The 27559-nt window shown below is 41.2% G+C and overlaps 2 protein-coding genes across 3 annotated transcripts in view; one reads left to right on the top strand and one right to left on the bottom strand.

Moving 5' to 3' along the window:
• Window positions 1–2133: 2133 nt before the first annotated feature.
• Window positions 2134–23964, top strand: LOC310678680 (G-protein coupled receptor 35-like). 2 transcript variants are annotated; one of them, XM_083442994.1, is made up of 3 exons: window positions 2134–3062; window positions 21535–21691; window positions 22625–23964. In XM_083442994.1, the coding sequence occupies exon 3, from the start codon at window positions 22637–22639 to the stop codon at window positions 23588–23590; it is 954 nt and encodes a 317-aa protein (XP_083299120.1). In that variant the 5' UTR covers window positions 2134–3062; window positions 21535–21691; window positions 22625–22636; the 3' UTR covers window positions 23591–23964. The 2 variants fall into 2 exon arrangements, with proteins under 2 accessions (XP_083299120.1, XP_083299121.1); XM_083442995.1 differs by lacking the exon at window positions 2134–3062 and adding an exon at window positions 19538–19616 and having other exon boundaries at window positions 21535–21687.
• The window catches only part of LOC310678650 (vertebrate ancient opsin-like), a 95192-nt gene continuing 70970 nt past the window's right edge, over window positions 3338–27559 (bottom strand). The window contains exon 4 of the mRNA XM_083442908.1: window positions 3338–5181. Coding sequence (XP_083299034.1) covers window positions 4921–5181 — 261 coding nt within the window. The 3' untranslated portion in view covers window positions 3338–4920. The remainder of the gene's footprint in view (window positions 5182–27559) is intronic.

The following is a 27559-nucleotide window of genomic DNA, read 5'->3' as shown; positions in this document are numbered from 1 at the left end:
GAAAATTCACCAGCATCTTAGTTTGCATTTCTCCTGACATACACAGTTTCGTGTATGATTTTTCTCTGATAGAATGCATTTTGCCATGTTATTTTTATTAATACATACATTTAAACACAAACTCTTTCCCCCTCATGTACATATTTTGTACACATTTTTAGGTTGGAAAACAGCATCAGAAACTTTGAAGAAGTATGATTTTCAAAGGAACACTGTGTTTCGGTTTATGTATTGTTTCAGGAAGTGTGAATTAGGTAGAATGAGATTCTCTTCCATCTAAGTTTTAGTTCTGTGCTTGCTCTTAGATGGTTTATTTCCCCAATTCCAGTATTAAAAATGATAAAAAGGTAATAAACAGTTTTTAAAGTTGATGGAACTAGCACACTACCTAAAGTATTTAAGGTAGCAAATGGCTATCCATGGCAGTAACCTGTGTCTTTCGCATTGATTTTAGTGTGGAAATCAACAAAACACTTGTAATATTGTTGGGGTTCTTTTTGTAAGAATTGAATGAAATTTGCCGGCACATTAACCCCTTCTTTGGCAATGAAACCTGTGAAATTTCAGACAAATTGGTGTAGGGACTTTCATGTTAGGCACCTTCAAAATATGAGGTGTTTTAGTTGTGTGTGAGGATTTTTTATCTCCTGAAAGGAATATCAACAAACACAACCCATTTTTTTGGGAGGGGGGCAATTGTTTTTTAAGGGGAACTTTCAAAACCATGTGATAATAGACCAAGGGGTTTTTTTTGTTCTGTTTTTAAAGAAAAACAAAATCCCACTCAGCACGTGCGAACCACCATGGATGCCTAAGTCTGGACTCATGTAATGTGTGCTAAATGTCAGTGGTGGTTGATGCGGTGTGGCAAATTGGCTCCATTGGGGCATCTGTGCAGCCCTGGTTTCCTGCCACTCTGCCTCAGCTCATCCAGGTAGGTTGTATCAATGCTGATAGGAGGGTGACTCCATGGCTCTGCCACGGTTCCTGCTGTTGCTGCTGAGGGTATATTTTGTTCAAGGCTCCTAAATCGCTTCAAGGCTTACACACTTATTTTCAAAAACTAGATTTCCCCCCACTCACTGGATGCATTTGAAAATGCATCCAATGCCTGGGTGAGTGGCCAATTTCTGAATTTTATACATGTTAACTCCAAAATAAATCCTGCCAAGTTCAGTGGAACTTACTCCCTAGTAAGTGTGTTTAGAACAGCAACCTCATTTCTGAAGGCAATTCTGCAGGTCTGATATGCCGTCATCCTCTGTGAAGTAAAAAAAAAATCTCAGCTGACAGGTTTTTTTAAAAAAAAACTTGAGGCTGTGAATATAATTTGAAACAATAGCTTCTTATCAAAAACAAGAAATACAATACCATTCTGTAACATCTTAAGCAGCCTAGAGAAATACACTTGAAGCTGAAATATATTCACATATGGGGTGGGGGGAATCACAGGAAATACAGAAATGTAAAATCATGAATGTTATCTTCAATGGTTATTTAGAAATCGATTTCCAACACTGATGAATCTAATTATTTAAAAAGTTCAGTCAAAAGAACACAAAGAGGAAAGGGAGAGGGAGTCCTTAAAAGGACAAAATAGCCTTTTGAAACACAAGCAGGACCAACCATATGATATCAGTAAGCGCAACGATGCATGGCTACCTCAAATAGCTCAGTCGGTAGAGCATGAGATGTTTTATTCCAGGGATATGAGCCCCACATTGGACAAAAGATTCCTGCACTGGAGGTGGTTGGACTGTTTTTCCGACTACAGTTCCCATCATCCCTGACCACTGGTCTTGCTAGCTAGGGATGATGGGAGTTGTAGTCCAAAAACAGCTGGAGACCCAAGGCTGGGAAACACTGGACTAGATGACCCTCGTTGTGTCTTCCATATGACATCTATATGACATTCCATGTGAGATTTTTAAACAGTGCCTTGGAAATTTGCAATCCTGATTTTCCAGAGTTCTATACCCGGGGAGGGGGGGGGACCAGAGCAGCACATGGAAACGCTGTTTACCTTCCTGATGGAGCAGTACCTATTTATCTACTTGCACTTTGACGTGCTTTTGAACTGCTAGGTTGGCAGGAGCAGGGACCAAGCAACGGGAGCTCACCCCATCGCAGGGATTCGAACCGCCAACCTTCTGATCGGCAAGTCCTAGACCCTGTGGTTTAACCCACAGCGCCACCCACGTCCCGAATAGGGCCATACAAGACCCATTATTAGTTTCAGACTACGGGAGGGATCCAAGGAACTTGTTCCCCTTAGTACAGAGATTTACGCTCGTGCAATGGAACCTTTCCCACTCTCCTTTCCCTACCCTCCCCAAATCTGTTTGGGGGGTTTGGGGAACCCAACACATATTTATGTGGCACATGGGGGCAGGAGGGGCAATTTGGTTGCACAAGAGTAAATATTTGCGCTAAGGGAACAAGAGACTCAGTGCTATTTTGGATACAAGCCTGTCCCATCATCCTTTGACAACGGACTCCACAGATTGTGAGCAACTGCATCTTTGTTCTCTGATAGCCTTTCTGTTTGGCTTTTATTATACCTAGACTCAATGTTATAAAGTTATGCTCCTCATAATCTAGTGCTTATGGGACTGAGGTTTGTCCCTTTCAACTCTAAAATTATTCATTCTGGGGGAGAAAGAATTGATGGACCTGAAACCCACAAGGCAGGTTTCATCCAGATGCATTCTATTGTTAAATAGACTAGGGCTTCTCCCACAGACTGTCATTGTTAGACTATTTTCCTTTAAATGAGGAGAAAATGTAAAGAGACTTCTGGAAGGGAACATCTTCCTTTCCCCTCATGGCTGAAAAGATGATGTCATCAAACTGTTGGTGAAGAAACAGCTGGTGTAGCAGGGGCAGATGAAGAAGCACTCTGCCTTAATCTCAGTGTTTTTGCTCTTGCCCTAGACTATCTAATGGGAGAATACTGGATCATGGACTAAGTGCTGGAATGGTTTAATCCTGTACCTTCACCTATAAGGTATAAAATCCCTATAAGACTCCAGTGACTTCCTTCAAAAGAAAACCAAACCTGAGTAAGCGCTGTATCCCAAAACCTTGAACCCTTGGATTTTTCAAGTACACATAACAATATAGTTATCGTATATACGAATCCATTGTGAGGAATAGGATGGTGACGTTGCCAATTCAATGCATGATTGTTTTCATGCGGGATTTTGAATTTTTTACAACAAATAAAATGTCTGCTATAAATAAATAAATGATAGCTTCTATGATTATTTAATTTCTTTAGCCTAAAGAGTGTTCGGGATACACTATCAATAAATAACTGATTCAGAGAACCAAATTATTCTTTCATTGTAAAGAACATTCTTCTTTTATTCTAATGTAACCATTAATTTGCCATTACCTTAAGAAACCAATTACAACCCTTACGTACATTACCTCACGATGGATCTTGAAAGAGATAGTGAAATCTATTTGTGTCTAATTCCACTTTCTGTCTTCTGGAGATATCCAATATTCCCCAGTCAAGCGATAGCCATGTGTTCTGCTTTTATTTCAGTTGAATTACAACCAATTATCCATTGCTGATTGAAGTCATTTGACATTCATAAACCCGAGAATGTAAATTGTTAGGAAAGTTTCTGTTGTTTGTAAGGACACATCAGTTTTGACCATTGCTGGTTATGCTTTCAAATGTGCAAACTGAACCATTTTAGTATAATTTTTAGTGTAAGGATTTTCATTTGGTACACATGAAGAATTTGATAGTTGTATCTACATATATACACTGAGGTCTGGGGAAATGTAAAAAATGAAAATGAAATGAAATGTACTGTCCTTTCCTAGGGAAAATAAACGTTTTTATGAAACCATTCTTGTTTAATGTTTCTTTAAGCTGACTCTGTAATTTTCCTTTCTTAATTGGAGTTGTTCAAATTTCCTAACCTACTTTCTTATCAGAATTATAGGGTTTCAGTTATTTTGCATTAGCCAGCTGAGAGAGAAAAAAGAAACTTTTAACCCAAACACTGTATGTTGAGCTTAGATATGAATTGGTCACAAAATATCCAGCACTGTGTGCAACACTTTCAAAATTCTATTGTAGTTTTGAGGTGAAATATAATTAAAAACTGTCTGGGGGAAAATGGGAAATTATTGCGTGCTCTGGCCAATGCTGATAGTTCATGCTAGGAGGGATGATTAGTAGTTGCAATATAGTAAGTAACAAAAAGAGAAATTAACTTCTCCCCATATCCAATATGAACCTTGATTGCACAATGTGAAATTGAAACTTCCACTTATGTGGTCACAGATGACACAAGACCGTCAGTCCCTCTGCTTTAACAGTGGCCAACCATTTTGGCAAGGCCGGCAGTGCCAAAAGTCCAGTTCAGAGTAAGACATAATGGCTCTCCATGCACAATGCCTATAGGTATCTCCATATGACTTAAGTTGGTTTTCCCTGTAACCTGCTTAGCTAGAAAGTGGGCAGCATTCTTGAGCAGAAAGTGGGACTGAACGATGCCAGAGGCCAGAAGGTCTCCTGTGCTGTGCGTACGTGCACATTATTATTATTTTTTATTAGATTTATATACCACCCTTCAACATAAGACCTTGGGGCAGTTCACATGCTTATGTTGTAGATTGGCCACCAATGCTGTGTTTTGAGCATGGTTAAAATCTAGAGCATTTTCTCCTCTAGAAGAAAGAGTTTGCCATACTATTTTCTGCATTCGGACTCTCCAAACACAGAATTAATACTTCAGTACCTCGAAGATCGAGAATTACCTTTCTGAGGGACACATAACATGCTGTCTGTGCCCCGGAGACAGACACCAATTTATGTTCATTAGGCACTCCCCAAGTCCTGCTCCTCTTCAGTTCTACCTGCTTCTCAGTCTGAAAGGGCAAAGAGTTTGATTCCTCTCAAGCACTGTAATGAGCTACAAGCAACACTGTTTGTTTTGCCTTGGGGCCATTGAGGGCTGTGGGTTCCGGATTCTGGAGGTTGACAGTTGCTTCTGGGTGTTCTGAGGACGGCTGTCCGGCTGAAGCAGCGACAAACGTGAAGTTATTGTCCTGTCTCGGGACAGTGCAGCACATTCGAGTAGACCTCAAGGAGCCTTTGTTGCTGGAAAGGCCTGATTTCCTGTCACATTTCAGGAGAGAGCAAAAGCACCTGTAAAACTGAAACACAAAGACAGGCGTTAAATAGAAATCTGCTGTGTGGTTGATTTGTTCTGCCATTGCACCGAGAGCGATGTGGTCCTCCTCTTCGATGTTCAATAGAGAAATGATATTCCGAGCTACTGTAATGGGCAGGAATTATAAAATGAAATAAATTAGCAGATGCATTTAGAGTTCAATTTAGCAGCCAAATATTATTTCAGTGAAATTTGACTGAATTTGTAGTAATGCAGAGTTACCGAGTTAAATATTGTCTCTAGTTATTAGGGGTTGGAGCTAAGACTCCATGCTTTAGCTTGTCCTTAATTGTAGTTACTTTCTTTTTCCTATGCAGTTGCGGGTTAGCCTGTTATTTAATAAACAGCCTCTTGTTATGAGCCCACAGAGTCCCTCCCCCCCCCCAAAAAAAATCTCTTCAAATTTCCATAAATAAAAAAATAAACAGGCAGCTTTCTTGATGTAAGCCTTTGAAGGTGGGCATTTCAAAACTGAACTTACAGTCAATACTGTGCATTCTTCCTTGGAATTAAGTCCCATGGAATTCAGTGGGATTTGCTCCCTAGTAAGTGTGTTTGGGATTATTGCTTTAGATTATGTGCTAACAAAAACCTATTGGCTGGGATCCAAAGAACTGCTCAGAGCAGGAGCAAAGCGTGAAGTGTTTGTTCGTTTTCTCTTTGTACAGTTCACCACAGCTCCGTATTTATTCAAATTTTGAATTTTACCCCACTTTTCTGTTTAAAATGTTCGAGGCATTTTAAAACAATTAAACTTGACAGCAAATAAAAGGGATAAAACAGCAAATAAACCTGCTCAGACTGAAAAGCCAGGGAAATGAACATTTTAACAGAGCAACAGGCACGTGCTGAAAAGGAGAAAGTGTGCTCACACAGTGATGGAAAGCCGAGAGAGAGAGAGAGAGAGAGAGAGAGAGAGAGAGAGAGAGACCTATGCTTTATAATGTGAATAGGGACCTCCAGGTGTTGCTTGATTACATTTTCCATCATGCTTGTCCTTTGCCTTATGCTGGCTGGGGCTAATGAGAGCTAGAGTCCCACAACCTCTGGAGGGTCCTAAAATTCCCAATCCCTACTTCATTTTCTTACATCTCTTTATTCCAGTTCGGCTTCTGAAAAATATTTCCATCTTATCGAACAACAGTCCTGCTTTGACTCCCTTCGCTGAGCCCTTAACATTAGTTACAATCATATGCTCTGTCTTATTTCCTAATTAGTATAAATGCATGTACTGCAAGGAGATGTAATCTCACGGGGCACATTGATGCATCTGAATTATTTGAAGGCATTAAAGAAGCCACTGGGTGACTTCCACATGGAGCTACTTCAAGGTCACCACCATATTTTAAAAGAAGTCCTACTGCTCATTTTACAAATTTGGGCTAAAAGAGGTCATGGCTCAATTTTTAGTCTTCAGGAAAGTGCGTTAAACTTGGAATTAGAGGACAAAACCAAGTGCACACTAATGATTTTAAGCTACATTGTCATCAGTTACATCTGGTCCTCCTAAATTACCACTACCAATGATTACAAGGTCAGGTAGAAGTCAGAGACTGTAGCAACAAACCAGAAAACCGATTGAGCAACTCAAAAAATAGAATACAGGAAAGTAAGTGCATACTTCTGTATGTATGATCAAACTCAGTCTTCAACACTGAAGGCTATGTTAGAGGAACCAGTTTCATTTTTCAACTGCATAATGGCATGTAGGAATGTTGAATTTGCCACTAAGTGCTACTATCTACATCGCTTGGAAGTAAGTGGCAAAGCTCTCATTGTTTGCAATGGTCTCTCATGTTATTTATCTGAAGCAGTTTTACCCTGCTGTTCAGTTGACAAGGTTCCCAGAGTGGCTTACATAAGATCAATAACAAAGAAGACAGTCCCTGCCCTCGAGTTGGCAATCTAAAAGGCATGACATAAAAGGAAAAAGGGAGGATGTGGGAAGATAACAACAAGCAAACTCTTATTCTTAAAGTTACAGAGTTCTTATAATGAGCCACTTCAATGGAAACAGTTGAGGGAGGGTGAGGAGGAGCCCATGAGAGTGGGCCCTGCTTTCAATCTTTCCTTCTGCTGTGGTCTGATGGAATGGTTGCACTTAGAAAACTTATTCTGTCTGTTTTTAAGTACATGCGGTTCAATAATCAAAGACCTTGAGATAGTGAAATTCAAAGATGGGACTGATGGGGACAGGAGGACTATTCCATCAAAAGCCTTAAAATCATTGGTATTTTGTAGATCTTAGGGAAAGCTACAACAACAACAACAACAACAATTTATTTGTACCCTGTCCATCTGGCTGGGTTTCCCCAGCCACTCTGGGCAGCTTCCACAAAGACCAAAAGTACACTAAGATGTCACACATTAAAAACTTCCCTGAATAGGGCTGCCTTAAAATGTCTTCTGAATGTCAGGTAGTTGTTTATCTCTTTGACATCTGATGGGAGGGCATTCCACAGGGCGGGCGCCACTACCGAGAAGGCCCTCTGCCTGGTTCCCTATAGCTTTGCTTCTCACAATGAGGGAACCGCCAGAAGGCCCTCGGCACTGGACCTCAGAGTCTGGGCAGAACGATGGGGTTGGAGATGCTCCTTCAGGTATACAACAAACTATGGCAAGGTGACAATGTGAAGGGTGGCATATACCAGGGGTGGCCAACTCCCAAGAAACTGCGATCTACTCAAAGAGTTAAAGCCCTGTTTTGGGGGGTTCAGGGCAAAAATATTGAGCTTTTCTAGGAGAGCCAAAGTTGTTGAACTTCTTTAGAGGGAGCCGGTGATCTACCGGTGATCTATCACAGACATCCAGTGATCTACCGGTAGATCACGATCTATGTGTTGGACGTGCCTAGCATATACTAACTGTGAGGGCCTTGGGTTGAGCCAGGATGCAGGTATCTGTAGGTTTAAGAAAGTGTGTGAATGGATATTTGTGAGTCTGTAAGGAAAGGGTAGCAACCCATTGGCTTCCTGTCACATATCATCTGTTTGCACAAGAAATACAATGCTGTATCTAATAGCAGTAAGCTTTCATAAACATCTAGGGTTGTGAATACCTAAGGCTGTGTGAACTTGTGATGTTACACTTGTATCACCAGAATATTCTTGCAAGAAATGAAACAAAAAACCCTCTGGCATTTCAGTCATGCTAAACTAATTTCTAGTCCTCTTAATTAGATACAAAAGATGAATCCAGACATCAGAAAACTAGTCCTACAGCCTTCTATTGACAGCAATCACAAGGTGCTGATACTGTATGGCCAAAACAATACATAATTTTAAATGCACCCTTCTTCCCCTTCTGCAATGAAAGTAGGAATTCCGAAACTTGTCATGGTCCTCCCTACTCAGCCAGTCACAGATTTGGAGTAAGGGAAGACACTATAGTAGTTGTTGATACAATTCTCCCAAAACAATCTGGATAAGCAGCCTTGGAAGACTTACAAAGTCTTGATAAACCAAAAGCCACAGAGGAGTGGAGAGAAATGACACTGCTAGATATCTGAGGCTATTCAAAGCTCTTTGAGCTGCTAGGAGGTTCACCTAAGGTGGCCACTTATGCACTGCCAAAAAGGAGAGAATGCACCCAAAAAGAGTACATAAGAGGCTACAGATTTGCAGAAAATATGCACTTGTTGATTTAGATGCACAGATGCAAATTTTAAAATAATTGCTAAAATTATTTAGAAATAAAATACATCATCTTACCACAGTGGGGGACTTTAGGATCAGGAGACCTGTGTGTGCCTGCTGTCCAGGTGACAGCTTCTAAGCCCCTGCTCTGTATTCTTAAGGTTCCTTACCTTTAAACTGACTTGAACTGGACTAGAACATATGAACTTCCTAGGTTCACTAAGAAAAATGTTGAGCACTGAATGAGATGGAGGCTCCAAGTAAGAGCACAGTTTAAGAGGCACTCCTCAACTAGGAAAAATAGAGCTGAGACTTAAGATTCAGAACCTCCACCAGAACATAATGCCTGAATTTAGGTTTAGCAACTGTTGGAGCAAGATGTAGTGCTGAGAGGATCGCAGACTGTGTCCAAACTGCTTCTCTGTATTGCTACCTACTTGGTTCTTCAATACGCCTCACCTACCCAGTACATCATCTGATTTGTTGCTTGCACTGACCTAATTCCTCAGTGATCAAGGTGGAGTACAAAGGACTCTAGTTCTGTCTGCCAAGCTTTTGGGTTTTGGCATACAGTGGGACCTCGGTTTTAGAACAGCCCTGTTTACGAATGATTCGGTATACAAACTCCGCAAAACCGGAAGTAGTGTTCCGGTTAGCGAATTTCACCTTAGTTTACGAACGGAAGCCAAACGCTGGAAGGGCACCGGCGGCGGGAGGCCTCAAAGTGTGCCTCAGTTTAAGAAAGGCTTTGGTTTAAGAACGCACTTCTGGAATGGATTAAGTTTGTAAACTGAGGTATCACTGTATATGTTCAACATAGCGTAGATGTTCAACATCTCACAGGCCCTCTGTGGCTGGGCAGGATAAACATCTGGCCATTGGATCAAATTGTTCTTAGTTTGCTATTTTCATTTGTTCACTGCAGAGCAGGCAGAGGAGCTAAGAAATTTAGATACAATGAAAAGTTGAATTGGATGTTACAGGATGACCACATCCCCCCAAATGTAAGCTGTATATCAAGTTTCAGTGCTCCAGACATAAAGCATATGACTTTGCCTGTGGTCTGTTTTTATTTTTTGCACAGTTAAGACATCCAGTGTTAGTATTTTTTTTAAAAAACTTACACAGACAGCTACATGCCTGCAGGATATTCCTTAGCTGCCCTGAAGCCTTTTGCTTCTTTCTCCATAGATGAATGAATGTTTACATCACATTTCCGGGAAATATGTCATACTAGAAGCTTTTCCACCCGGCAAGTAATTACTATAGAACAGAGCATTACCTGTAAGAGGAATGTAGGCTCCCTGGGAAACCATTGCAACATAATTTGGGTTTTCTTGCCAAATGAGCTTTTGCTCCACGGCTCAAGCAGAGGATTATGGATCCTTTATACTGCTGACTAGTGCCATGCTTGGCTAAATACGAGTATTGATTTTGGGTGCTTCAGTGAACTCCAAGCTGGAGAATGGGTGATTTATAGGAATTAGATCCTATAAGAAAGTGATGTCCACTCTGGATGTTTTGGAACATTGTTACTGTTATATATATATATATATATATATATATATATATATATATGCAGGTTTTGGTGTCCTCGGGTGTCTTCCCGTGTAAAAGTTGGGGTGTCTAGGCACTTTTACACGGGAAGACACCCGAGGACACCAAAACCTGCATTCCTGTACCCGTGAAAATCTACGAAAGCAAATATATATATATATATATATATTGTAGAATTTACGTTGCAACATGATGAAACTGTAAACTGTTTTTCCATGACTGCTTTTCACAGAGCAAAAGAGTGTGAAGAAAACAGGCAAGGTTGCCTGCACAGAGTTCCCTTTAGAAGGAAAAAGGAAACAGATATAAAATACTCCAGTTCATCTGTTTGGTGGAAAGGTAGCAATAGGGACGGGCTGAATCTGGTCCCTACTCTCCCATCTGAACAGTCTGAAATTCCCGAGATTGTTAGCTGCTGTATAAGAGAAAGGAACCTCTGTGCACACAGCTTCTAGCATAATAAAGACTAGAAAGCCAAGTGGAATTGTGCCTGCAGAAGTCTGCAACATACCAAAAGCAGTCAAAGCGCACTGGGAAAACTTTTTTCTTCTAATCAGATTTCACCATGACATAGGATATACCATAACAGTCCACTCAGAAGTAAATCCTATTGACTTCAAAGATATGTTCTCCAGTGTACGTGCATATAAGATGATTGCAGCCTAATAGGTATGTCTTGTTAAAAGGTGGTCCTATTTAGTTCAAAGACAGTATCCCCACAGGCTTATCTGCTCAGAAGTAAATCACATTTCGTTCAAAGACACTTCCTCCCAGGTAAGGTGTAGAACTGTAGACTGAATATAAATCTACTGTATATTTTGGAAAGTGGTCCACCTGTTTGTTCTCTATGCATTCAAATGTCTCTTGAGATAGTGGCTGGGGAAACCCAGCCGAATGGGTGGGGTATAAATAAAATATTACTCTTATTCTTCTTATTATTATTATTACTTGGCACAAGGGTTTCAGGGGCAGAGAAGCCAGTTTTTGTCTACATTTGGATACCGGATGCCATTTTGAATCAAGATAGTGGACCAACATTTTCCAAATTGCCTCTATTTGGATGCCTTTGAAGATCTTGTTGCCCAAGCTGGCATGATGGTACCTGAGATTTAGGAGCAGGGTTTGGTCTGTATTTGGATACTGATGGATGCCATTTTGAAGCAAAATGGTGTGGTGAAACATTCCAAACTGTGCCAATTTGGACACCTCTGGAAACACTACCATTCCAGTTTGGCGTGACAGTGCTTGGGCTCAAGGAGTGTTTTTTTTATCTATGTTTTGACACCATTGGACACCATTTTGAAGCAAGATGGTGGATGCAACCATTCCAAGCTGCTGATTTGGACACCTTTGAAGATAACAGTGCCCAATTCCCCACAATGGTTCCTGAGATGAGCTTTGGTCTATGTTTGGATTTCTTTACTACAAGTATGCAAGCTTTCACAATTTCCCATTTGAAATTAAGTGAAGCCCATAAAAAATAAAATTCAGCACCAAATTTCCCAACACCATTTTTGGTTTGGGTGCTGTAGTTTCATGACCTAGATAGCATTTTTTTGGAGGGTGGCAGAACTTATTCCATCACGCCTTTCAAAAGTGGAAATGACATTTTGCAACCTTCGCGGGTACTTTGGCAGTATCAAAAAATCATAAGCAGTTCTGATATAGAAAAGCAATTTTCTGCTTCCTCTCTATATAATAGGATGAACTGTAATAGTGAGGTTTTGTGAAACAATGACAGGGAACGTCAGTTCAGAAGTAGAAAATCAGGTATCTGGGGGAGATTTTACAACCCGTTTTTAGCTCGAAAAACCAGGCCCAACTCCTCCATTATTCGTGATTAGGTCAAACCTTGGTTTACACAAATAAACGTGCCCCTTCACATGTAGCTCAAGTATTGGAATTCAAACCCTGGGAATCATTGACGTAGATCAGCATAAAGATCCTGTTGGCTATGAGCCAATAGATATCTGGATAACCAAGGGGCACTTTCCCTTGTCACATGCTTTTTTATTTATTTCACTTCACACGAAACATCCCAAGGTTTTTTAACAATAAAACATCAGTGAGAAAATGTGTATAGATACAAGATAAAAAGCGGGATTTAAAAGAATTTCCCCTTTAAAGGCCTTTTGGAGGGGGAAGGCCTTCAATCAGTGCTCATCCTTGTCTGATAGATGAGAATACCAAATAGTAGATGTCACCACACTCTGGATTTTTATGTAAGGATGACTGGGCTAGTTAAGGTGGTGGGTCACTGGAGTCTTATACCCCCATCTGCCCACACAAATAAAATAAAAATAGAAATAAAGGTATGATATATGGGGGAAGTGCTCAAGTCAACCATCCCCCAGACCTTAAAATACCCCTTAAAATACCCCTTGCTCAAATCACTTGGACTAACATTCATTGAAAAATCCCCCTATTTCTCACCCACTTCCTTCAAGTAGATTCTGTGTTCTAGGTGTTGCTCTTAACTTGGGCGACTTGCTCATTGTTTGAAAGCTAAGCAGTACCACGAGGATAAAACAGTCAGATCCGCCCTGTGGATGTACTCCATTGTCTATAGACAATAGATCCCACAAGGCAATGCACAAAAATGAACAGCTTCTGCATTCTCTTTCAGAAGGCAATTGTTGGCTTTTGTAGCTACTCATTAATTCTCGCCTGTGCTGTCCTTTGGCAGCGTTCCTTACCGCTCTCATGAATGCACTCTGACATGCAAATCACGTATTCATTGTTGCTAATTGTGCCACTGATGTGACTCTAGCTTTTATTTCTTGGCTCTGGTGTGAAAGGGTTGTTTTAGATCATATCCTATCTGACGAGTCATCATAATGGGAGACCAGCTCTTCTGAAATGGTCTACATTTCAGTAGCAACCTGCCCTCACATGAAGAGTCAAAACTCTAATATGATTTGGTGTTGATCTCCAAACCCCCTTATTTCAAGAAATCCCCAACAGCTGTTTACAATGATATAGTCATTCCAGTGAAGCAAAATAAGAGATAGCATCACATGCAAAACCAAGCAATTGAAAACAGTTTAGAAATCAGAACTTTACAGAACTGGGAGAGCGGAAAACAGTTATTAATGCCTAGACAATTACAAAGTAGGTTCCAACTGAACCTCCCAAGATAGGAAGCTGCCTAACACCAAGTTGGACCATTGCTTCACCTATCTTAGTATTGTTTGCATAAACTGCCAGTAGGGCTACAGCAGGGATCAGCAACCTTTTTCAGCAGGGGGCCGGTCCACTGTCCCTCAGGCCTTGTGGGGAGCAGGACTATATTTTGGAGAGAGAAAAATGAATGAATTCCTATGCCCCACAAATAACCCAGAGATGCATTTTAAATAAAAGGACATATTCTACTCATGTAAAAACACACAGATTCCCGGACCATTCGCAGGCCAGATTTAGAAGGCGATTGGGCCGGATCCAGCCCCTGGGCCTTAGTTTGCATACCCATGGTCTACAGGATGTGGAGCTGTTAGGGTTAAACCTGGATCCTTCTATATTCAAAGATGTTCTCCCTTTGAACTATGGTTCTTCCCCACCCCTGGGAAGATGGTAGCTTTATAATTATATGGCTTAGGGGTCAATTTTGGTGACTGCTTACCTTCATGCCAGCCTTGATTCAGAACCACCAGCTATGTCTGTGCAGCCATAAAAAGGTAAGGTAAAGGGACCCTTGACCATTAGGTCCAGTCATGGCCGACTCTGGGGTTGCGGCACTTATCTTACTTTACTGGCTGAGGGAGCCAGCGTACAGCTTCCAGGTCATGTGGCACTTCTGGCGAACCAGAGCAGTGCACAGAAACACTGTTTACCTTCCCACCGGAGCAGTACCTATTTATCTACTTGCACTTTGAGGTGCTTTCGAACTGCTAGGTTAGCAAGAGCAGGGACCGAACAACGGGAGCTCACCCTGTTGTGGGGATTCGAACCGCCGACCTTCTGATCGGCAAGTCCTAGGCTCTGTGGTTTAACCCACAGCACCACCCGCGTCCCATATGACTACTAATAGCAGCCTTTCAGAATGGGGTTGCAACTCAGATTGCTAGCTACAGTTGCCACACAAGCTGTGGTAGAATCAGCAGGTAGAACTCTCTTCATTTAAGAGCAGAATATGTGGAAATAAAGCACACTTACAGTGTCCTTAGCTAAAGTAAGTTTATGGAAATGGCCAGTTCTTATGTGCGGATGTTTGTGAATTTAAGATTTTCAATTTTTTAAAAGGTGAGTTATCACTGTAAATCCTTTGAATTATGCATTGTATTGGGGATTTGCATGTTCAGTGAAGCATCTTCTCTGTGTGTCATGTACTTCATGCCTAAAGCATTCGCCCACCTTAATTTAAATATTGCCTCTAAAGACATCAACAAGCATTCCCCCCACCCCCACAAACCCTCAAAGCTAAATCATGCCCTCGATTCTTCATCAAGGACATCTTCAGAACAAAGGGCACTTGGTACCTTCCTTGTTCTCTAAATTTCTTTAGCAGAATTCCATGTCAAGGACACTAGTGGGCAGTATAAACTTTTGAAATAAAATAAAGATATTAAGTCTTTTTTTTATCCCGCCTTTCAGCAGAAAACTTCCAAGACAGCAAAAAACTGAAATTGAAATATAGTAAAACAATAAGGGATACCAATACAATAAGTACAGTGGTGCCCCGCAAGACGAATGCCTCGCAAGACGGAAAACCCGCTAGACGAAAGGGTTTTCCGTTTTGGAGGTGCTTCACAGGACGAATTTGCTATGGGCTTGCTTCGCAAGATGAAAATGTCTTGCGATTCCTGGGGGGTTTTTTTCGCTCCCCACCCTCTTTTTCTAAGGCACTAAGCTGCTAATAGCCTTTTAGCAGCTAATCCGCTAATCCCTTAAGCCTTTAATAGCCGCTAATAGCCGCAAAACCGCTAATGGCCTTGCTTCGCAAGACGAAAAAACCGCTAGAGACTCACGGAACAGATTCTTTTCATCTTGCGAGGCACCACTGTAAATAGTAATGGCAGAATTTTGAACTCCCCAGAAGCACCACACATAGAATTGTAATGTTTGAGGGCAACCTCCTGTAGTCCATCTCCCTGCAAAGCAGGAATCTCAGCTAGATCATACATGACAGATGGCCATCCAATCCCAGCTTAAAAACCTCCAAGGAAGGAGAGTCCACCACCTCTCATAGGAGTCTGTTACAAAAATTGAACCATGGACAGCACCTGCCTTTATGACAGGAATCGAGGAGCTTTTACAGCCCATTGATTACATTCCCTTCTGAGGAAGCTTTCGAGGGCCACATGCCAGAGGCAAAAGTGGGTGAAACAAACCATGTAAAATTTATCTTTGCGCACTAGGCTGGTTTCTACTCTCTGTCTCTCTCTCTTTCTCCTCTCCGTCCTCCTCCATCCAGAGAAGCAGGAGGCATTATCAGAGTTTGGGGACTCATCCTCACACTCAGGGTATGACCAGTGAATAGCAGCTGCCTGGAAACAGTGGGGTGAATGTGTGATCTCTCTCTCTCTCTTCCCATGTCTCCCTGCCACAGTCTGTTACACACACACATACAGAGAAAGAGGGAGAAGAGAGAGAGATTTTTTTTTTTTTTTGAGGAACAAGATCATGCAGATACTCCCAAACACCCTATAATTACAATGACATTCCCCCCCAAAAAATAAATAAATGAAGCTTTGTCTCATTTGAAATTTAAGCTTCCATCTCAAGACTCAAGCCAAAAACTACATCTTTTGCTGTGTTACCAAATAACATGTCTATTTGTTTTAATTCACCTCCCTCCCCAAGAATAACCTGTAGCTCAAAAGATATTTTCTAAAGGAAACTTGTCAAGTGAAACTTGTGAGACGTAACTTTAAAAAAAAAAAATTGAAAATGCCTTTGTGCAAAAGGAAGTTTATTTGGGGGGTTGGGGAGGGTGACTAAGCTGTCTTAGCAGGTATCAGCAAGATATTTCACAAGCAATTATCTGATTCATAGGCCTCTTATTCCAAGCTGTAAAATGAAAAGCACAGGCCTTTGAAGATAAAAGGCCTAAGAACTGGAGTGCCCACTCTCGCCTTGTTGCTTTGGCAGGCAAAGCTTACTGTTGTGGCATGTTGTCTTTCAATTACACTGAAAGTATTTCTGCTCCAAACAAATCAGTTGCTGAAATTGAAGCACATCTGTGCTCTGTTGGGAGACAATAGAGGAAAAATGTTGGTCGGTGGAGAAAACAACAACATTTGGGGTCTGATTTTATGTACTTGAAGATTGCCTCTGCCAGTTGCAGATGGTGCTCAAGCAGACTAGTGGCAAAGCTTTATGAGGATGCAGCAAGTCAGACAGCGGTTGCTTAGATGAATATGGTATTAACCAATCTGATACAGTTTGGTGATATAGCACTATATAATTTTTTTAATAAATAAATGAAAAGCCTAAAAATAAACTGGAGGAAGGAAGCTGAGTCATTTATTTCCTGTGAAGAAAACAACGCACCCAACTATTAAGAAAAACAGAACTTAATGAGAGAAAACTCAATGGAACTGGACAAAAGGTGTGTGGTTAGTTCACAGTGGCGACAAATATCCAAATACTTTGTAGCCAGTTAGCATTATTTTCAGTGCTCAGGCAAAGTTAGCTCAACACAACTACTGATGGCAAGCAGTAACTCTTTTGGGCTGTGTCTGACCCAAGTGGTTGAAAAAAAAATGAAGTAAACTGCATTGGACTTGTTTGAAAGCCTACAGCAGGCAGAGACCCAGGGGTAATCTGTTTTTGTTTGAGTCTTTGCATGTTTATATGGATGCTAAGTCCAGTGGCGTAGCGTGGGTTGTCAGCACCCGGGGCAAGGCAAGTAATTTGCGCCCCCCCCCGCTGCACTGTCCCTCCCCCAGATAGTCCCTCGCTCTCTCTCCGCACCGCACCGCACGCCTGGCACCCTCCCCTCCACAGTGGGCGGAGACCCGGCGGCTCGGATCGGATTCGCACAGCCAGCACTGCAGTGAGAGAGAGTGAGTGAGCCAGGTAGGGGCAGAGAGCTGCGAGTGCGAGCGCCCCCCCCCAGATGTTGCGCCCGGTGCGGCCGCCCCCCCCTGCACCCCCCACGCTACGCCACTGGCTAAGTCCCACTTATTTAACTGCTAGTGGGGCATCTGTGTTACTCTCCTGCCCTAAATACTGTAAATCAGTGGTTCCTAATTTGCTTATTACTGCAGACCCCACGTTTTTCAAAAGCCAAGCTATGGACTCCCTACTTTGGAAAATTTTGATGTTGGTAGTTTTTGTTACGTGAATGCTGCCACGGACCCCCTGGGTGGGTTATGTGGATCTGGGGCCCTCAAACCACTAATTGGGAACCACGGTTGTAAACAAACAAACAAGTCTATGTTTATCTTGGTGGGGGGACCCTGTAGGCACCAGAGAAGGCCTCTTCAGGCACATGTGCCCCCACAGCCATCATATTGGTGACTCCCTGTTTATACAATGAGAAATTTGTCATTTCAACAACACTCCCTGTGATTTTTCTAACAGTGCAACATTATCCATCTCACACATGATATAAAACAAAGCAAACGCTGAATTTCAGAAAATATTGGTGAAACCGGGATATTTTAAACACATTTTATTACTGAGGAGGCAGCTCAACATGTACATGTTTTCTGTATATGTTTGCAAATAGTTACAAATCACTTCTGAAGAAATTAATTGTTGTAACAGTCTCTTGCTTACCTTAGACCTCCCTCCTGGAGTTCTCTGTGGTGACGCTGGCTTCGTCTTTCAAGGCAGTCAGTCTTCTGTAGTGGGAATGTTACCTTGAATCTGCACAGCATTTTTAGTCTTCAACTCGCCTCAACTCACAATTTCCATATAACGGGCTGGGAGGAATTGAAGACTGAAAATGACATACAGGGCAATCAAACGCCACTTTTTCTGAGAGGCAAGAGTCCTGAGATTGATGTCTGCTGTGTATGATTACCTGAAATTTTCATGGGAAGAAACCATGATAAAGACCATAGGGGAGAGATTTGTTTGTGCAGAGAAAATATTTTAGAAAGCTCCTTCCGGGTTCTGTTGGAATTTGCAGTTTATTTTGATGGCTTTTACATATCCTTTCTTTTTGGTTAAGAAAGTAAATGCTTTCACACAGTGGCAAACCATCAACATTTCACCTAAAGAGAAACAGGAATTAATTATCATTCCCAAACATGCACATGGTGTCCACCACATGGTGCGTGGATTTGATTTGCATTGCACAAGGCAACCGTGTTGCTTGACTGTCCTGCTTGAAGATAATATATATATATATATTGCTTCTGATTTAATGGAGCAATACAGGTAACAAAGCTTAAACAACAAAAGTAAAAACTTTGACAGAAAAGAATGTCATGAGAGGGTCAAATAGAGGGTCAAATACACTACTAATTGACATAACTTTCCACCCTGAGTTCTGATTCATACTTTCAACCATTTAAATCCATAATGCCAATCCTTTGGATCCAGAAGGTTAATGAGTAGTTTGGTGATGTTGGTCCATTTCCGTCTGTTGCACCAAACATAAACCAAACTAACAGTTGTAAAGATGCAACTCAATGGCTTGAAATGAGAAACCTGGTTTTCTGCTACAAGAGCAAGACACAGACGTAATCCCCTTTCTGTTGCACTCAGAAGGAGCAGAAGTTTTCGGCTTTAAACAAATGATAGTTCTGCATGATGCCCAAACTCAGGGAGTGTGGTTTCTTTAAACCTATGGTTAGTGAAAACAAGCAAAGATCTGAAACCATGGTTTGAGCTTAACTTGCTCTCACCAATCATACAGCGGCATATCAAGACATTTTCCTGTTTGGGGCAGAGCAGCAAATAGTGCCCAGTTCCCACTGTTGAGGTCTATAGAACCTAAGGCTGGTCAAGTTATTTTGCCACTTGAGGCAGAAAATATGTATGCCTATTCCCCTCTCTGGTAGGAAGTAAATAAATAATAAATATTTGTTGCCTTTAATGATATGCAGAGTTAGCTGCATGACCAATGGTACAGCCAACAGAGAATTCTGACACATGCATAACAAAATATTAACTTGTATCACTTTTTATTCTGATTTAGTTTTCTTGTGTGTAGCTTCCTCACTAGGTGTATTTTAGAAAATTTTAAACGAGAAGTGAACATCTAATTGTGCAATCCTGCACATATCTACTACTCAGTATAAATCCCATCAATTTCAACAAGGCTTACTCTCAGGTAACAGGCAATAGGATTGCAGTGGAAAGCAAATGACTTGCAATACTAGGAATGAGAAATGTTTCCTCAGTGACACAAGAGTGAAATGAAACAGCAGTCTAGCATTTCCAACATCTCTTAGAGAAGAGAAACTCTGCATGTGTCTTCCTTTTGGTTTTTAAGAAAGCCACAGTACAGCCCTTTAGCATGCAAGTGTCTGAACTGTTTAATACCACACATCCCACAGATCAGGATGCAACAGTTCTACATCACAGAGATAAAGAGACAGTACAAATAAGGCAGATTTTTCTGGCTTATTTTTAGAAAGGCACTGGTGTTGGTATTTGCCCTTTCCTGAAATAAGCACCGCATACAACCTTCAAATGAGTTATATTCATACCTGTACACAAGGTTAGTAAATACAATAATTACCTGCATTCTATAAGACTATTCAAATGAGTAGAAGCAGAAGTAATTCAATTAGTCTGATCTTTCCATATTTCTGTAGAAATCATTCCTAGGTGGTAGCTTTCCAGTGTGGTAACCTACTTAATTCCATGTGTTTCATTATTGCGTTTCAAGTGTTTACAAAGGGCAAGGATATAACTCAGTAGACGAGCACAGGCTTTGAATGTAAATAGTTCTAGGGTCAATTAAAGCAGGAGATGATGAGGAAGACCTCTCGGTCTGACATGCTGAAGAGCTGCTGATGGTCAGAGTAGGTTTAAGGCTGTTTCCATTTGTAACTACATCTTGTCATTTACACACTAAAATTAAAACAAGGAGCCCTGGGGCACCTGAAGGACCAACACATTTATTATGGCACAAATTTTCATGGACTACAGACCACTTCATCAGAAACATTTAGTGCTATCCTGATATATAACTATCCCATCGGCTACATTCATTATTATTACAGGCTGGGGGCGCTCTATCCCAGAGATAGCTAATGTAACAATGGAATCCAGTGACCATCAGCATCAGCCAGCACGGCCAATGCTCAAGGATGATAGGATTTGTAGTCAAACAGCACCAAGAGAGCACCATGTTGGCTACCCCTGCCCTAACCCTTGACATTTCTATGTTGAAAAGCCTACAAACCTTCTGTTGAAAATGAAAGCAGGAAACCAGTTTAATTTTATACTAGACGTACCAATAAGGGCTGTGGTAGTTTGTGACCCTAATCTTTTTCTATGAAGTTATTGGAAGCTGCCTATATGAGATCAGGCTTTTCCCACCATACAGCCTAGACTGTGGTGCTCTAGAGTCTCAGACATTGGCCTTCTCCATTGCCTACTGCCAGATCAGAGACCCTGGTCTTTTGTATTTACTTGGTACTGAACATAAACCCCAAGGCTGATCCCTGACACAAATTAGGTCCTGGTCATCACAGCACTCATTATTCAAAATGGGGCACTAGTTGTAGTTCAGCAGTCAATTCAGCAACTTGGATGAAGAACATGGCTTTGAGACTTCCTCTTGTTGCTTATATGGCATGTCTGATTGCTGTAAGTGAGGGCAAGAAGGTAGAAGAGAGTGACAAAAGTCAGCATTTTGACCAACGTTGGGCTGTATTCACATCACAGTCTGGTTGAACTGATCCATTTTAACCTCCATGTGGGACAGTGGCTTTAGGCCAGAATGTTAGCACCCACAGAAACTGTTTGGATTCTTCTTTCTTTGGAAAAATACGACTTACGTTGATCAATGTGCTGATTAAATATAGATTAATTGCTGAGGGAGGGAAATGGGGGTAGATACAACAACAAAACTATCACAAGGGAATGAGAAGGGCACGAGGAACCAGAAGAGAATCTGGCAAGATATGTTCGAGTTTCTGAAGCTTATCACTTTGTGAGGAAGGGGTGAGTTTCCTCTTCCCACGGATGCTGCACAGTTATGCTTCAGATAGTACTAATGCTATAGCACTTGTTTGCAGAGCTCCTGTTGAACTAGCCTCCTGAAAAGGAGGCTGCATCCAATGGAACAAGTGCTACTCTCAGCTCTCAGATGAAAGGCTTCTTATGGCCTTCAGATGATCAAGGTGATGTTACACTGAACACTTCCTTGTGTGCACCTGGAGTCAGATAAGGCAGGTAATCATTTCTTTGTTTACATTTTGCATTATGCTGCTAGATTAAGATATTGGTACTATAGATATATAATACGACAGAGAAGTCAGTCATGATATATAGATCTGAAAATAGGCTCTAAAGAAGCACATTAGGAAACTAGACAGAATTGGCAAATCTGAAAGTTTCAAACCAATATGTACCCATGTTTTGAAAGATGGAACAGATACATTGGTTTGAAACTGATATATACACTTGCAACAGGAATGATTGTGCCCATGGACAAAGCCAGGATTTATTTTTTTTAGGGGGGCAGAACCTTAGCTTGCTATGTATTTTTATTGAATTTTATTGATTGGGGGCAGCTGCCCCTCCCTGCCCGCTCCCAGCTACACCCATGATTGTGCCCCATATGCTTTTCCGGGAAACAATAATTTTTTGGCATCTAGTATTGTCCTACTCTGAATCAGGGAGGTTAGGAAACAGTGAAGTTGAACCAGGTGCTCCTGTTAAAACAATCAATCAAGCTTTAATGATCTCTGTGTTCCATTTTTGCTACTTGTTATTTGAAATATACTCAGAGTCGAGAGTGGATTTCATGCTCTTTATTCAGCTCATAGTGGTGAGGAGGGAATGGAAGTCCCCTCAAAGTATCTGCTTTATATACATTATTTACACAATGGGCTGCATGTGATTGGCTAATTCCGGAATTCTCCTGTCGGCCAATCAGGTTGTGGATTCACTTCTGTCTGGATTGGGTGGCTCCTGCCGACCAATCATACTGCTGCATTGTTCTAGGACCAATCAGACTGCTGCATTCTGAATCCTGTTGTTCTAGGACCAATCAGACTGCTGCATTTTGGATCCTATTGTTCTAGGACCAATCAGACTGCTGCAGTTTGGATCCTATTCAACTCAGTACATAACATTATTTTATTTTTTAAAATCTCTTTACAGAAACTTGTCATAATGGCAAACTGCAGTGAAATCAAGATGGATAAGAACGTAGTCACTTTTGAATATGTTCTCTACAGCCCAGTCACTCTCTTCGGAGTCATATTTAATACAGTTGCCTTGTGGGTGTTCTGCTTGAAACTGGGCAAATGGACAGAGACCAGAGTTTACATGATCAGCTTAGTCCTGGCAGACTACACACTGCTCCTTACCTTACCATTCATAATGTACTTTCACTACCATGAATGGCCCATTGATACTTTTTGCTTTGTCGTATTCGGAATCAATTGCATGAACATGCCAATGAGCATGGGCGTCATCATGCTAATAGCGATAGACCGGTACATTGCAATCAAACATCCTCTGAAAGCCAAAGTAATCAGGTCTCCACGGAAGGCAGCTCTTTTCTGCTTATTTGTCGGGCTCTGCTGTTTAGTTTATACAATCACACGCATTCGGTCATTCAAAATTAAAGAAGGATATGTTTGTTTTTATTCACACTTTGGTGAAAATGTGCCTCATGCCCTGATCAAACCTATTGTTTTCTTTTTCATACCACTGGTTATATTGTTGTTTTGTTCCATACAAGTCATCCGATGCCTCAGGAAGAAACATAGTGCTGGTCCTCATGAAGAAAAGTTAACCCAGAAAGCCATCTGGGTGGTCTCAGTGAACTTGGCCACCTTCATTATATGCTTCCTGCCTTTCCACTTAAGCTTTCTGCTTAGTTATGTCCTGAAGGAGATCAGAGGATCGGACTGCGAGTTGCAGAATGTCATGCATATAACTTCATGCATAGCCAATCTGAATTGCTGCTTAGATGCCGTGTGCTATTATATGGTTACAAAGGAATTCCAGGAAGCTGCAGCTCTCTTGCCTCCCTTCAACGCAATGCAATCCAGGTCCAACTTAACTCAAGATTTACAGCTGCAAAGTAAAGCACCTGAAATGGCACCATTACAAAGTTAAACACCTGAAATTACAATGCCATTTTAAGAGGCATGTAGTTTCACATTTGGAGTACTATGTCCAGCCAATCAAAACCTCATATTTAGGACATTATGTCAAATAAAGCTCAGCAGACAATACAGAAACCCAGTATTGTGTTTATTTTAATTTATTTTTTCTGAACTTGGTGCCCTGAATTGTCACTGATCAGTGTCTTGGTTTAAGGTCTCCTGTTGAAACATCAGATTCTGCTCTTATTTACTGGTAATGCCTTTCATTCAAATATGTCCCTATATTCAAGATGGTACTTTGTGTATTGAAAACCTGCCTTTGTACTTTCCCAGTGATTTTAGTTTGCAGCTGACACAAGCTACAATGCTTTGTAAATTTGTTTTAATACAGAGGAGAGAGAGAGAGAAAGAGAGAGAGAGAGAGAGAGAGAGAGAGAGAGCGCACCACTGGAAACCCTGTGCGAGAGTGCTAGATATAATAAATAAGTATGATTTTTTAAAACACTGGCTTTCTTTCCAAACGCTTTTGACAAAACATGTTCTTAAGGTGATGGTATTTACTGCACTGTTTCATCCCTAATATAAATTAATTATGTCCTTAGTCTCTTACTTAAATGGTGGTGGTGTTAATTAGGATTTTTCCACTGTTTTGAGTTTTGTTTATGTGCTCGTCAGCAGATAATAGCATCAACTGCCGAGGAGATCTCCTGACAGCTTTGCTGATTGTGTCAGAATTTTGGCAGAGAGGTTGCCCAGAGCTACAGGGAGAACCTGCAAGCACCGAATATAGATACAGAATTTGATTCTAGTAAATTCGTAGCACATATATATGCTACTTATTTGCTAGAATCATTGTTAATATGAGTCACTCATATTTCTATGAGGCCTGTAACATTTTAATACACTAGACTTCACAGTTCTCCTTAGTGTGAAATGAAGGCACACAAGAGTCCACGGGGTGCACAGATGGAGCATGCCTCAGGTCTAGCTGCTATTGTGTTGCTATCCTTCTGGATCATGCTCCAGGTGGGCTATAAAATTCAAATTCCATAAGGAGATGTAGAGGACATCACACCATGGTATATATACAGCATGAGAAAGGAAGTTCATTCATACAAACAAACAAACAAACAAACAAACAAACAGGAAACCATAAGGGCTTCTATCATAGTTCCCAAACATTTCCCCAACGCATCTGCCTTAATTATTTATCTAATGATACTAACATCATCATTAAACCTGCTGATAAAGTAGGGGGAATTGCCATCATGAATAGAGAGGATTATGTGGATTAGGCTACTTGCTAACTTTCTGATTCTCAATTTTATATTAAAATTACTAAAGATCCTACCGACTCTACAACCACCCTTTTAAAATCTGTGTTGCAACATGCATACACCATGGGTTTCATTGATAAACACACATTTGAATTTCTTCTGCCACCTTATCCCCGCATACCTATTTTCTACTGTTTACCTAAGATTCATAAGAATTTAAGGTCTCCCCCAGGTAGACCGATAGTTTCGGGTTCTGGTTCCGTCCTGGAATCCATGGCCAAATTTCTAGATTCTTTCTTACAACCCTTCTTTGTTTCCAAACATTTTCCTTAAGTGATGTTGACTTCAAACAGGTCCCTCCACTCCTGCACTGGCACAACACAGATTTACAAAAAAAAAGAAGAAGCCGTTGTAATTGTGGCTCATGTAACCTTCTAGTGACATGAGAAGACCTTGGAAGTAGGCACCAGGGAGAAGCCATGGGCATTGGAGTACGTAAGGGCTGAATCCAGGACTAAGAGTAGGTGGCAAGGAATCATGCATTTTCTCTACTCCAATGATGGCTGAGATGTGGTCCTCAAAGTGTTGCTAAACTATCTTCCATCGTCCACGTACATTGCTGGCTCAAGTTAATGGGAGTTGTTGAACAGCAACATCTGGATGGCCAGAAATTTGCCACCCCAATCTATTCAAATTGCAACGATCCCAATTATCCTGTGCTTCATGCATGGCCATTTCTGCAGGTTGAATTGATAAGCCAGAGATGCATCTTTAAAACTGCACTGAAATGATTTTTAAAGGACATTGGTCCAACCACGATGCTGTCAGTGATGTGATGCTAAGGGGACTTTTTATCACTTACGGTGGGCATGCTCAGTAATGCAGGCATTTTGGGGACTGACATATTCAGAATGGTTTGTGAGCCCATGGATTTCTCATCCCAGTTGTTTTTCCTGCCCCCTTTTTGAAGGCTTGAATGCTGGTATAAAGAATAAGGATTTACTGGCAATTTTTTTTAGTGGCTGCTCAACGATCTGTAGCTTAAACCTCACAAGGATTATCCCTGGATTTATCGTATAAAAATGTCTGGCGATTGGCTGTCACTGAGAATATAACACATAATGTAGAAGTGATAAAAGGAAAGGAGAAAGAGGACATTTTTTCCTGCAATATGGTGGCCATTTATTCAATATACAAATGAAACTGGTCTTAAAGATATACTCTCTATAGCATCTTTGCATATAAAGCTATATTTGGCTTGAACTATAGTCTTTCCTGGGAATAATTTTTGGCGATTGAGATGGTGGAGCTTTTATGCTGCCCCCAGGACATTATATGCTGGACATTTGGAAGGATAATTTGGAATAATTAATGTTAATGTACAACATGATACCCATTATAGGGGTGAGAGTTGTTCTATTTATTATTATGTGTGTATATATTTGATAGAGATAGATGATAGATAGACAGATGATAGATCTTGCCCACAAAAGCTAGGAAAGTATCTAAAGCAATCTAAAAAGTGTTGATAAACTATCTGATGTGTATGCTTCCATGGCATCTGTCTAAATGTAAAGGGTTCACAATTAAATTGTACTTGTCAGTCACAAAATTCTTCTCTGTGACTTGGCGTCAGATAAAATGGAGGATGGAGTTCGCAACAGATGCCAGAGCAGATGCCTGTATTATAACAGTATATTTTAATCAGCTGGAAGTATGCATATTTTTCTACTTTGGAGGAGGATGGGGAGGTGAGGTAAGCCTACTGTTGCATACAGCAGACGTTTTTAAAACTGTTACAGTGAAATTCTTCTGTCAAGAGAAAGACACCTGTATATGCTTCTCTAGGGGACACTGAGCTAATACAAGGACAGAAAAGTCCTGCTGCTTGTAGGACAATGAAAACTAAAAAGTTATTTCCAACTAAACAATTGGCCTCTATCCAGAGATTGTGCTTAAATCCCATTTTAACCCCCCCCCCCCACACACAGATAATCCCTACATGAATAAAAAGTGAAACTATTATAAAACAGTGGTACCTCGGGTTACGAACTTAATTCGTTCCGGAAGTCGATTCTTAACCCAAAACCGTTCTTAACCTGAGGTGCGCTTTCACTAATGGGGACTCCTGCTGCCACTGTGCCACCTGTGTGCGATTTCTGTTCTCAACCTGAGGTACTACTTCCGGGTTAGCGGAGTTTGTAACCCGAGGGGTTTGTAACCCGAAGCGTTTGTAACCCGAGGTACCACTGTAAAGCAAAGGGATTACATGGCTATTGACTGGAATTTATGGGTGCTATTCATCTAAGTTTTATTCAGATAAGGTTCATTCAACTTAATGAACATGCCTGTTAGTCTAAGGTACTCGGGTGGTGCTGTGGGTTAAACCACAGAGCCTAGGACTTGCCGATCATAGGGTCAGCAGTTTGAATCCCCACGACAGGGTGAGCTCCCGTTGCTCGGTCCCTGCTCCTGCCAACTTAGCAGTTCGAAAGCACGTCAAAGTGCAAGTAGATAAATAGGTACCGCTCTGGCGGGAAGGTAAGCGGCGTTTCCATGCACTGCTCTGGTTCGCCAGAAGCGGCTTAGTCATGCTGGCCACATGAACACTATACGCCGGCTCCCTCGGCCAGTAAAGCGAGATGAGCGCCGCAACCCCAGAGTTGTCCACAACTGGACCTAATGGTCGGGGTCCCTTTACC

The sequence above is a fragment of the Podarcis tiliguerta genome (genome assembly GCF_965153285.1).
Source record: "Podarcis tiliguerta genome assembly, chromosome: 5".
In the NCBI taxonomy this organism is placed as follows: Eukaryota; Metazoa; Chordata; class Lepidosauria; order Squamata; family Lacertidae; genus Podarcis; species Podarcis tiliguerta.
This window is presented reverse-complemented; position numbering and strand designations above follow the sequence as displayed.

Bases quoted from the DNA above. Each gene is read 5' to 3' on its own strand.
- LOC310678680 (XM_083442994.1), top strand. From the start codon at position 22,637: ATGGCAAACTGCAGTGAAATCAAGATGGATAAGAACGTAGTCACTTTT.